The 13,693-nt window shown below is 39.9% G+C and overlaps 1 protein-coding gene across 17 annotated transcripts in view; it reads right to left on the bottom strand.

Moving 5' to 3' along the window:
• The window catches only part of NRXN3 (neurexin 3), a 947,214-nt gene that overhangs the window by 611,556 nt on the left and 321,965 nt on the right, over positions 1-13,693 (bottom strand). For all 17 annotated transcript variants that reach the window (XM_085225422.1, XM_085225425.1, XM_085225424.1 and 14 more), the window contains one exon: positions 5,889-6,092. In XM_085225422.1, coding sequence (XP_085081548.1) covers positions 5,889-6,092 — 204 coding nt within the window. The remainder of the gene's footprint in view (positions 1-5,888; positions 6,093-13,693) is intronic.

Genomic DNA, 13,693 nt, shown 5'->3' with positions numbered 1-13,693 from the left:
GTTTAACCAGCAAAGATGGTTGTACGTATTACAGAGATATGGCCCAGAGCGATTATAAAGAATAGCAGAGAAATAAAAAGCAGCTTGCTGCTTAATTGGGCCAATTCTGTGTTTACTCAATTATTATAAAAACAGAAAAATTATTTCAGCAACTGAAACTAAATGCAATCTTAGAAGATGAGAAAGAGTAAGGATCTATAAATAAAGAGTCGTTACAAGTTAGGGGTACACCAATCAGGAACAGCATAGCCATAAAGCATCTGTTTTCAACCAGAACATCCCTTGAGAAAATCTGGGTTTGGTTTTGTGCGATTAGGTTTGTCATGTGTCGTCAACCGCAACAGAAAAGTGGGAGCAAACAGCCCTGGAGCAATTGGTACGATCACCATACAGCGGTGGCTATATCCCATGTTGCAGCTAGATGGGTTAAGGGGAGCTCTTACGTATGTGCTGGGAAATCAGCTACCCTTGCCTCTACAGCCTGAAAGAGAGTGAGTGAGAGAGACTTCAGAACCTCACTGCAAGTGAATGCATCACAGCAGATACAGCTAGAACGTGGAAATTATTTATGGGCTAAACAGTTAAGTGTGCCGTAAAGGGAAACATGGCTGGTCCTCAGCAATATTTATCAAATTTAGAAACTAAAACCATTGTTGTGGTTGATCTCTGCAGTAAAGTTTTTTTTTTGTTTTGTTTTTGTTTTGTTTTTGTTTTTTTTTTTAAAGCAATACTGAAACAACTACATGACCTAGAACTTCCTTCCTAAGTCACTGGCTGCTCTGAGTGAAGGGACTGATGTCTTATACTGAAAATCAGTGTAGCCCTTACCCTGAATGGTAGATTTCAATTTCAAAGAATAATGAGACCAGGCCACTGAGGGGGTGGCCCTGACAACTATCATAGTACTATCTGATCACCAGACTCTTCAATGCCACGAAATAAACTGCCAGGAAAAAACACCCGAGCTTGCTCCAGAAGAATCAATTCCTGAACCAGCCTTGGTCCAGGATCCAGCTAGGTCAGCAAGATCTTGCTTGGCAGCTAGGCTCCTACATCTGCCTGTGGTACTACATCAGCACTGCCACACTCTCCTGCACCTGGGCTAACACTGACGCACTCTGCCACAAAGACTGTCAATGCACCACACTACTTATCTCTTATCTCTACAAAGCACTTTCTTACACCAAGTAGATGTACTGTAAGATCCAGTGCCTTTTCCATTTTACAAATGGAAGTTAGTAAAGGTGATATATTCCAATACCATGGCAATTGCCAGAAGAGAAGAAACTAGAATATCTAGGGAGCCATCTGGTTAACAGGCCTTCAAGAATTGAAAGCACTTTATAGAGAAAGACATTAACTATTGCTGTCAGGCAAGCTATGGAAGCTGCAGTTGCCCAGAAGTTCTGGCAAAAAATGAACTAAAATGAATCTCAAGTCAGTCTCTGAAAAGAGAGGCATTAAAAGCCAAACACGTTACACTGAAAGAACAAGCACAATATTTTCTATTTCCTTAATCCTGATCCTTGCCCAAAGCAACAACAAAGTTACAATCATTAATACATGAAACTATTTTTTCCTTCTTACATCAATTTTTAGAAATGAAGGAAATACTTGGTTTCCTCTAAACCAGTACGACACTACAAAAGCCAAAGCTAAAGGTGCTTTTCCTGACAGTAAGGGGCAGCTGCAGAATTGAGGAACAATTAAGAAGACTGCTCAAGAACCTCCCAGCAGTGCAGTTAGACTTTTAATAATTATCATCTATGGCTCTCAGCACTGTTACCAGCTTCTACTGATGTGATTTACTTTGTTCAGGTATGGTTGTATTCCTGACTTAAAAAAAAAAAGGTTTACTTTTCTTTGGACTTCAAAGATGAGTGTGCCTAAACAGCTGTAAATCCAGTAAGCAGCCAGTCCTACCACTGCACAAGATGTTCAGAGGACAGTCATAAAGTTATAACTTCATTTTTGCAAGGACATGGGGAGCAGGATGACCTGAAAAGATCTTATACAGTTACTTTCTGCAATTGTTATTCCTAGTGTAAATCAGATGCTGCTTTCTCGGTACATGGATGCTTAGGTTTTTTAGAGCACATCACAAGGAAACTGGGAAAAAGACCCTCTCCTTGCAAAATAGCTTCACTCCAGCTAACTAATGTTAAAGACTCACTGTTTGAATAGAATTAGTAGCAGACTAATGAAGTCTCCAGTAATTACATCTGTGTTTCTTACCCCTGTTCTGTATCTTTGTGCCACAGAATGGTGATATTTACATTATCTGCAATTGCTGAGGCCCCAGCCTATCTTTTTCCTTGAATCCATCACCTTTGCTGTGGGAGGACAAAGTGTTTGCTCCTTTTGAAGAGCATCCACATGTGGTTACGGAAGAGCACTTCAAAGACTAGAACAAGAAAGATAATCAGGACCTGACAATTTCTGCTCACTCTAGGTTAACCCCTGTGGGGAACTCAGATGAGGGCCTGCGCACTCTTCCTTCATGCTACAATGCAGCTCTTTGTCTCTCTTACTTCTCAGACTGTGCACCCACCTGTTAGTATTAGTGGGAAGGTATTTTTTTTCCCATCTATTACAATAAAAAAATATATCAAAAGTCACTGTATGGGTTGATTATTAAAAAAAAACACGTCTAGATATACATTTGCACATCTGCATGCACGACCTGCACAAAAGGAAATTTGGTGTAAAAGTTCACGTATGTTTAAAAAAGAAAAACAGAAAACATGTATGCTCTACCTTTATATATGAATTATTAAAAATCTATACATTTTGGAAAGACAAAGATGTCTTTGAAAACCCTAAGGAGAAAAGGTAGGAGACAAGCATAGCCACATTTCTTTGCAGGAGAACTCAGATTAACAGGTTGTAGGCAGAATTTATTCTAGTCATCAGTACCCTGAAGCTGAGTCTAGCAAAAAGGAACAAAACTGAAATATTCTTTAACAAAAGTCAGTGAAACTATAATCTTCCCATTCACCAATGGGAGGAAAAAAAAGTGAAGGTGCATCTCTCTATTGGACCAGCCATTTCTTTCTCTTTATGCAAATCTCAGCATCAGAAATGATTCCCAAGCACAGTCCAAGCCATTGTTTGCTTCATCTCTCTCTCTCTCTCTCTCTCACTCCTTTCACTGTACACTCATTTCCTCAGAATCCTTATCAACAGAAGTGAGATCTGCATCATATTTGGACTTCTATTCTTCACACAACAAACAAACTACTGTGAAACTTGCTGTCAACATGCAGACTGGACTGCCTCAGGGACTGACACGGGAAAGGTCTGAAACAACTTCCTCACTCCTCTTTCATAGAGAATTATTCTCCACTGCTCTTATCCCTCCTACTTTTTACAGCAAGCCTCCATGCCCACCCATGCCTGCTGTACAATGTATCCCTCTGGCTGAAGCCAGGACAACACTGTGTGTTGAGGAGATAGTGGGATATGCCAGCCACTGCAGGCTGCTCTGTACACTCTGTTCTCAGGGCTGTTTGCTGTGCGGGCCGCAGGCTTCAGGCCTTTGAAGGGTTGAATACCATCTTTTGATTTACTATGGCTGATGGGGTATGGGAAAGCTTTACAACTGAAATACATAGAAGAGTTAAAAAAAAAATAAAGAAAGAAAATAAAAAACAACACAGGAAAGACCTATATAACCACACAAATGATAACAAGTAATCAAATGGAATAGATCAAAGAAGAAAGAGACAATTCTTAGTAATAGTTTTAAATGACTTATAAGAAAAGCACAATTATATAACTCACCACTCAAAACAGTCTCTGTTTACACACACATGTCATTGGTTAGACGCTCAGCAGGATGGTGACATGCAGCTAGTCAGCACCAAGCACGACCAGCTTCAGAGGGTGCTCCTAACACTTCTCACCATTAAGAGGATTTTGGCAGGATCAAATGATGAAGACTTGGTTCTTATTTGTGACATTTTGGCTATAATCAGTCTCCTTAAAGAGTCAGTTGTGACTTCCAGTAAACAGAATTTAAGTGGCTCTGATAAGGTCATTCCTCCTTAAACTCTCTTTCTCCAACAGCAAGGTAACATCGCTGTTTTGAAGACAGGAAAGTCCCAACTAAAGGAAAATACCTTAGATTTGCAGCACTTCTTTGCACAATGACTCAGCATTCTTACAATATGTTGAAACAGTGAGAGATCAGTGTCAGTGCTGTTTCTGAAGATACTATCATAGTTGAAACTGACCTATTTCTTCTGCCCACTACTAGCTGAGTACAGATCTATTCCTAAGCTAGCTAGATGCTCAGTGGTGATTTAAACTTTTCCAGTCGAGCTAAGAAGAGCAAGCATATGTATTCCAAACAGAAACCATACCACATAGGTTTTTTTTCTGTTTGTTTGCTTTTGCCTTTTCTATTTTCTTTACTTTTCATAATTTGTTTGCTTTTGCCTTTTCTATTTTATTTTCTTTGGACAATGACTATTACTAATATGAACTTGCTTAAATGCATCTTCTCTTCTTTACTCTCCTAACCCAAAAGCTGATGCTACAGTCTTATATGAGAGTTAAAGCAAAACCAAAACAAAACGAAAAAAAAAACACAAAGCTAGATGTAAGTTTTTAAAACAAGCTGGCCACTTACTGGACAACATATTTCCCAGGTAAGGATAAGAAACCTTAAAATCATCACTCAAGCTCAACTGTGGCACAGAAAGTCCATGATAAATTTATAATATCTACCAAGGATATGAGTTGAAAAACAAGAGCCATTACTACAGGTATGGGTAAAAAACACTGCTGCACTCTAGAAAATCACTACACAGTTTGCTCCTGATATCAACATAGTGGGACTTTCATGATGCTGATGTTGTTAGCTCAAAATAATGTGGAAGCTTGCTCCTGTGGGGTTTGGAATTTTGAAAGCTGGCACAAGCTTTTGCAGACCATGAACATCTTTACATCAAGTACCCTGGACTTCAGAAGAGGTTTAACATTTTCCATAATCATTATACATGATAGTTCTGCCTTTTGATCCAAAATCTCTTCTTAATTATATTGCGGGATTCACATGAAGCAACAAGTTGCATCAGTGCAAATGAAAGTAAACTTCACCTCCTGTGATTATGTTCTTTAAAAAGGAGGCTATTTGTCATTCACTGGTAAGAAAGTGGATACAGGATAATCAAACAGCTCATTCATTCCCTCTCAAAATTTTTCGCTGTTATTATTGTTGAATTTGTTTCTAATGGTCTTTTATTGTTTTCTGTGTCTCTAAGGAGACAGAACAACCTTTTGGGATGGGGGGATGCACTTTCATTACTGTTGCCTTTATTTTAACAAAGACACTATCAAGAGATACAGGCTTTTTTTCCAGATACTAAAAGCTCTAAAGGCTGAAAGATTAATTATAAAATAGAAATAATTTGTAGTTTAGCAAAATAGAATATTTAAGATCAAGTTGTAGCAAACATTGTCAAATTCTGTAAAACGTTTAGGATTCACAAGACTTCTGCTTGCCACAGTATCCATTTTGCTTAATTCTCACATTTGGCTTTGACTGTTTTGAGTGATGCTGAATGAATGAGGGATGTAACTGATCAAAAGATGGACCAAGCAGCATGTCTCACACAGAGCTCACCAGTCCCAGACCAAGAAAGGAAACTTAAAAACTTAGACTTTAAAACCAACACTGTTCATAACAAAGAACTAACAGCAAATCTCCATGCAGCAATACAAGTAAGAGTTAATCTCCACAATAGATTAATTATGAAGGTCTCAGCAGCTATTTTAGTCATCAATCCAATCAAACCAACAGAAATTAAACAAAATAATTTTAAAAACCACTAACCACAAGCCCAAACTAAGAGTGAAGGCAGTGGGAGGTTTTTATACGATACCTAAGTTGACCATTAGTTTGACACGGCCTCCATCCAGCTCCAGACGCAGAGTGTCAGCAGAATCTCGTGAGGTGGTTGCCATCAACAGCCCGTAGGCGCGCTGGGACATGAAACGGAAGGACACATCTTCTGCCTCAGTATGCATGACCATGGGCATGATGATCTTCATGTACATGCTGCCATCATAGCTCAAGATAGAGGCCTCTGTAAGGAATCAGTAAACAATTTCAAAAAAATGAAAATAAGTTACACTTCTACATGATCTCCACCCCTGAGGAAACCTGACATCTATTACAGAGCACTGTGTTTACAGACACTTGCCACACACTCCAGGAACGGTGCAGGAAAAATAAAGATAAGTGTGTTAGGCCCTTTTGAGATAATGAGACAGGACAGACTCCATTTTTCACATCTTCCAGAAAATGCGATCTTCTCCATTAGTCCAGCTTATCCTTGCACTTGCTGGAGTGACTAGTTCAAACACTGCTCCTAGGGCATTCAGTCTTGCCTTAGAATATGCAGTCTCTATTTCTGGTGCTCTTAAGAGTTGTTGCTTATTCAGCAAGGAATTTCATTCCATTGTTGGGACTTTAAAGGAAAAGAGAAACCATATACAGTTATAGTCTGTGGCAACATAGTCCCTCAATAATCAGTCTTACATGCAAACCTTGAACAATAGTAGCATCTAGAAAGCTGCTCATGGCTTAAATAGGCAAATCAGACAAGAGGTATACAAAACAAGCAAGAGAGAACTCCTGTATTTGTTTCATTGTTTCTGGAGGTAGAATTTCATTTATCAAATTAAACAAGCCTAGCCATTAAATATGAATTATCATTAATATAGGACCTATAAAACTCTCCAGGGGAGAGAATTTATTTTAGAGGAAAAAAAAAAAAAAAAACACCCACATAATTAGAAGTAGCAGAATGAAAAGGAACATACAACATCTAAAGCAGGAAAGTGAAAATATGTTTCCAAAGTTAAAGTTAGACTAAGAAGAGCTTCTAGAGGTACACATTATTCAAGAATAATAATAGAATCATAGAATCACAAAGTTGGAAATGACTGTAAGATCATCCTAGCCCAACTGTCTTCTCATTACCACTGCTACCACAAACTAAACCATATCTTGTAGCTCCTCATCCAAATGCCTCTGCCACCACCTCCCTTGGCAGACCATTCCAATGCCTGACCACTCTCTGAGAGAAAAATTTTTCCTCATGTCTAACCTAAACCTCCTCTGCAGCCATTTCCCCAGGTCCAGTTCATTGCCTCGGAGAAGAGGCCAAACCCCTCTTCACCACAACCTCCCTTCAGAGAATGCAAAAATGAAATGTTGATCATAGGAAATGCTATTTAATATGGAGTTCATAGATCCATCCTACTTGTAATTATTTGATCTTTTTTCAGAGTTCTGTTGTAATCTGGCAGACAAATATCTGCAAGCATGAAACAGGTTTCCTAAAAGTTTTTCCCACATCTGGTTTGTACTGTTTTGTGGGAGCTTTTCCTCCTTCTTACTAATAATCTTTCTGGAGCTCTGCTGTCACAGCTAGTAGCAGTGCAATGCAAATGATGAAAAGAACAAATCAAAATCTGCAAATCCACATCAAGTTTAAGCGTCATTCAAACACTGGAAATGGCAGGAGATGGAGGCAGAACAAAAGGCAGGAGTTGGGGGGGGGGGGGAGAGGGAGGACAGGGGGAAGGAATGATATTACGTTTTTCTGTCCCCTCCAAAAATATCAAAGAAAATTGAGTTTAGTGGGAAAGGAGTTCCAGTACTTAATGCTCTCTATTTGTTCAGGACTTTGCCTGTGGAAACTAAAAGTCTTCTCTGAAGGGGTAAAGTGTTGTGAAAGAAGTGCAGCAATCAGTATGGCATAGCAATTATTGTTTCAGTCTTTGCATATGCTCTAAAGCACTTCTACCAGCAAAATTTACAAATCTACATAAATATATTAATCTATGAATCAGAGCATCCCTTTTCCCCAGAACCATTTCCTACCAAAGGCCAGATAAGTAGATTACTCCATGTAGAACTTTTACAACAAAGCTATGAATAAAAATCCCAGAGTAGAAAAAAAAGACTGATTTAAACTCCCTAGGTGTGGAGTATCCATGAAGGGATTACTCTGTAAAGCACTCTTACCAAGATTCTCACAGCCTCCCTGCCTACACAAGGAAAGAAAACACAGTATCAATTGAAACAACAAATATTTGGAATATAGATGTTCTTCTTAGACATTTTCATTTTTCATATCATCAGCTGACCCCCTTATGCTGATGGGACTGGAACTTTTAGAGGGAAACAGTAAGCTTATTAGAGCTAACTCTTATAGTCCTCTCAAGGCCTAAATATTTGGTGCTAGAGTAGGAGAGTTGGACAGGAAAATGAAGAACAAGTTCTTCCAAGAACATGCAGGAAAGGATCCACAGTGGCTAGAAAAGGCATGCAGTGTGGTAATAAATGCAAAAGAAGTGGTAAACAATTATATGGGTACGAAACATTTGATGGGGATCACTGTGGTTGGGCTGGTGCAGCAACCCATCATATGAATATACGGCATGCAGCACCTCCGCTGGTCATGGGACATACAAGCTCATTAAAAAGAAAACTTCTCTGTGAGCACCGTTAAAATAATATGGTTGTGAACAACATCTTTATTCACCAGTGTTCTGAGCTGCACTCCCCACACACTGTCATGGTCTGTATGCACAAAGTGCTTTACATGCAACACCCACTCAGGCATACATACACCTTCTGGGTACCAGCTGTCAGTGTTGCCCAGGGGACTCACATCTTTACTTGGCCAAGAAACAGTGGGAACGAGTGGGAAAGAAAGATATTTTTTTCAAGGTGGGGGGGAAATGTTTCCTACTTTTCAAAGTGAAATTCTCTTCCCCCTCATGCCTGCAACTCTTTCTTGCCACCCACAGCTGCAAGCTGGAACCAAACGTACTGTACATTATACATATACTCAAAGTCAATGCATATGTACACACAAACCCTTCCTTGCTCTCTCTCCTCTCTGTGTGGATTGTATTAGAAAATGCAGTCAAGCATGAAATGGCTCTTTTGATGCCTTCAGCTCAGATGTGCCTTGCATGAAAAAGTTGCCCTCGCACCTGAATAGCTGTGGGAAAGGGATTGGAGAGTATCAGGACCATGAGTGGGAGTCGCTGACACAAGCACCACAGCTCTGCTGCTTTCTTGTTCACAGAGCCATGCCTTGGGTACTTTGGAAACATACATGCTTTTTTTCTGCAGACACTGTAAGACTACAAATCAAAAGAGTAGTAATAATGACTCTCTTCCCTTCTAAAATAGTTCATTTGTGCCCTTCAGGTCCACTGACTCCTTTGACAGAAAATTACTGTCCATAGACAAGAAATGTGAACTGTTATTATATTTGTGTAAAACTAATATGAAGAACACCTATAATTGCTGAAGATGGCACAAAAATCTGGAACCTAATATTTTGAATAGTTTCTGAATTAAAATCTGAACTTGAAAATGTCAGGGGAAAAAAAAAAAGAACAAGAAAACCACTGATGCCTAAATTAACCCCAGATTCAAATTCTATAAGCATGGCTTGTACTTGGAATGAATTACACAGTGAGATAAAGCAGGAGGAGCCCCAAGGGAAAAATGTAATGTAGGAGGCAAAAAAGATCTCATACTGAGCAAAATCTCTTCTTCCCACCTCCTGAACTCCTTGCTTGTTCTTCTAGGTATCCTTTTCTAAGCCCTGCCCATAGCATTCTGTGTATAGAATGCAGAGGACCTAAGGGTTCTCAGTATAGTTCCAGTCACCATACTAACAGCCATGTTGGTTTAGAATTAATAGAGACAAACCAGACAGAGGAAAGCTGAAAGTAAATTTCCAATTGGAATCGAAAATCAAAATTAATTTAAAAATCAAGACAGTGTTTCAGTTGATATTCAGTAGTACCCTAAATCAGGTATTACTTCAGTTTAAGTTAATGTCTCTTCTCTGGCTAATCTGATACAAATATAGCACTGCACTGCATCCTTGCAACAACTATGCAGATAAAATCAAATAGCCTGAAATAGTTGAAACAGCCTCTACACAACCATGTGAGAAGATGAGCTTCTGCCCTTGTGTGTGTCCTCTGCTGACCTGAGCCTATCCCAGTTCAGACTACCTAAGCACTTGACATCTTTTAAATGTAAGAAATTTCATTCTCACCTTACAAGTCTTCACCATCTGAAGTATCTGTAAGCATTTTCAGCACACCTCCTTGCAAGCAGAGCTTTCCCTCTGACTGTAAGAACAGTTCTTCAGAGGGGGGTATTGCTTAGTAGCAATCACAGAAATAAATCATATCTCCTTGTCCTAACAGCAATCCCCAAAACTCAAGGATGGCATATTATCGCTAAGCAACACATACAGAAAATCTGCTGATGATTGAATGTAACCTGGCAACAACTAGGTGACCTCAGTTCTCCTGTGCTGGCAACTTTTGCCTGAAAACAGGCATCCATTTGATTGTCTTTAGCCAACTGCAGCAAAGGGATTATAACACTTCTGTACAGCACCATAAATACAAGCAGCAGTTAGTTATTCAAGTTAAAATATACGCGCATAGTTATTTAAGTTAAAATATATGCACATTCCTTCCACCTGTCTACTTTCAGGGTAGCTATTATATTTGGAGCAATGTGCAGCACAAAAGATTTCAGCCATGTTGCAGGGGACCTGCAGTATAGACAAAAAGATCTAGAGCTGCATTTATCAGATCTCAAAGCCAGAAGCTTCATTGCCATTAGCTTGGAGATAGAAAGAGGAAGAAACCAGGTGCTAGTTCAAAACTGCCCTGACATAATGCCAGAGATCTGTGAAAATCAATATGTTATTAGGAGCAATTAGCTTCCCAGTCTTGTGCTCTGAGACCCTGCCAGCTTTAATTTTGCACTTAGCATCCAAAGGAGCAATTTACTGCTGCTTCCCCATAAAGCTCTGCATAAACATTCTATGAATGTGGCAACAGGCACATTCTTGCAATACAGAGATAGAAAAATATTCAATATCTCTTCATGATCTTTATCTTGGTTTCTAACCTTTTTCCTGTATTAATCTCCATTCTTTTTGGCTTTCCACTCTTTTCAGTTTTCCCATAGTGCCTTGTTCTTCCTTGTGGTTTCCCCCTTGTCTCCCAGACTACAAAAGCGCTTTCTTTTTCTGGATGTTTCCAAAAAAATGACCATGAAAGAATAAGGAAAAAACACCTCTTCTTATTAAAAGTTCAGCTGAAGTGATTAATTACAGTAAGTCAGGGCACACTGTGCACTCCTCATACAGTTGCATTTGGGAGAGTTGGCCATTACTCCCCATTCCCACTGAGCAGGGCTTCTAGAGAAAAGCACTAGCAGTTGGAGAGGCATAATAGTAAAGACCAAGAATGGAAAAGAAGAGGCATGTTAGTTCAAAACTACAGGAAATACAGACTACACAATACCACTTTCCTGCAAAAATTTAAATATCCTACAAGATTTCCTTTAAGAAAGAGAGCCAGAGCTTTCTATCCACAAACCAGAGAAAGCTTTCCAGCAAGTATGCTCCACACCTCTTTCCATTCCCATGTAAATATCAGTTTTTTCATATACCTACTAGGAGACACATGGCCACAAATTAAAACAGCCTTGATTATTCAAAAATCAACATAATACTTAACAACAACAACAACAAACCCACATAACTGAAAGAAAAGAAAGCATAAAAACCCCACAATTCTCAATCCCATCTAAGTAGATTCCATACAGACAAGTTTCAACAAGCCAAGCCCTTGGACTGAGAATGTACATTCTTGAATGACCTGAGGGATGCATGTTTACATCTGGTTAATTTGGACTGAGCTACAACAAAGTTTGCGTAACATGGATTTTAAAATACAAGTGAGCTATAAAAAATGAACAGTTGAAAACATCTCTTTATAAATCATTTTTACACTGAAAAAATTTCTTATGTATTTCAAGGTAAATGCATATTTTACCTGCTCTTACTGCTAGCACTGCAGAACCAGGAGCACTAGGAGAGAATGGTTCTATTTACAGAACATACAGCTGTGCTTGAATCACCCTTAAGACTGAACCTACATGCTATCCATACCCACTTGTAAAAGCAGCATAGCATTCAATCAGTCTCTTGGTGCCAGCATACTGAGTAGGGTGTCCTGAGCAGGCTTGCCAGATGGCTGCCCCACCACACTGCTGACTCAGAGCCTGCTGGTCATCCACAAGGAAGCTACAGTTTTTACAAGTTGGTAGGTCAAGAAGCAAGCAGGACTCAGTTACAGCTACTCGCAACTACTCATCTCCAATGGGAGATCATTAAGCCAGAGAAAAAACTAGTCAAGATCTGTCCATAAACTTTTCCATTAACCTCAAGCAGGTCCCATCTTTTTCATCAGATGGAAAGAAAGACTTCCAGAAATGTCCCCATACACTCACAGAGAACACAGGGAGATACAGAGATTCTGGGGCCTAACCCAACTGCTCAAACTCTGCACCAAGAACAGGAAGAGTTTTGACTTAGTTCAGTGTCAAGAAAAACATTGTTAGTTGTATCTTACAAACTTCAAGGAAATTAACAGACATTCCCATTCAGCAAAAAGCAAAATAAATTACCATCATCCAAAACAACCACCAACATGCACAAAAAGCAAGGCTTGACCCCACAGCTGCAAGGTTTGTTTCCTCAAAAACTGAGTGCAGGAGCTTACTTAAAGTACGCAGCCTTCCTGCATAATTGATTAAGAAAGAAAACAGAGTTTTGCCTAAGTGGAAACAATGGAATGGAAGTTTTGGGAGCAAGAATATAATCATTTAGGCTGCAATCTCACTATGACACAAGAGTTAATGCTCCTATTTTTGTGGAAAAAAATGCAATGGGAATTTATATACTCACAGGCAGTTATGACTTTGGATGTCACACAGGGGCAAGAGCAGGGTTTCTCCCTGGAAGCCAGGAGCCATGTGAAACCTGACAGGCCTGCAGATGGTGGCCAGGTCCAATCAAGGCAGCATCATTGCAATATGGGAGGTCCAAGGTCAAGTCAGGAGGTCTATCAGCTAGTCAGACCCAGGCTCAAGTATAGCGATCACTGTGCAGGGCAATAGTGAGAGAGCCAGGACACGAGCAAAGATGAGCAGGCCCATGACAATAGGGGCAGAGTGGCAGGAGCTGGAGTCCGACCCTGCAGTGTCCTCCCTGAGGCTGTGGCTGATGGCTCCAAGGCCAACATTTGGTCTTGAGCCTGTCCAGGGTGTGGGGAGCTCTGAGGGACTGAAACAGTGCCATGGCAGGGTAGCAGAGGCACCGGGGCAGGCAGACCCCAGGGGTGCATTTAGGGCTCTGGTGGTGTGGAGCCAGCAGTGCTTTAGTCCTTTTCCTCCGCTGGCCCAGAAAAGAAGCCCACGTCTGCTACATGCACAACACTTTTTCCAGCAAACTGGATTTTTCTCGACGTCTCCCATGAAAGTGCCACAGTTCTCACCCCATCTAGCCTGTCAAACAGGAATGAATAACTAAAAGGGATGTAAACACAATTCACCAGCATTTGCAAGGACAGTAAGAGAAAACAGAACAAAATATTCACCTAAAGGGACCATTAGAAATAAGACGATGTTTTATTAGTCTAGCAAAATTCACTGCAAATAGTACTACTGATCACCAACTGTAGGTTTATTGCACCAGCAAGAACAAAGCTGTTCTGCTTTAAAGATTTCAGCCTGCCAAGATGTCAATAGCATCTGCATTAGCTATTATGCACTGAAAAT

Source organism: Meleagris gallopavo, chromosome 5 (assembly GCF_905368555.1).
Source record: "Meleagris gallopavo chromosome 5, MGAL_WU_HG_1.1, whole genome shotgun sequence".
NCBI classification, from domain to species: domain Eukaryota; kingdom Metazoa; phylum Chordata; class Aves; order Galliformes; family Phasianidae; genus Meleagris; species Meleagris gallopavo.
This window is presented reverse-complemented; position numbering and strand designations above follow the sequence as displayed.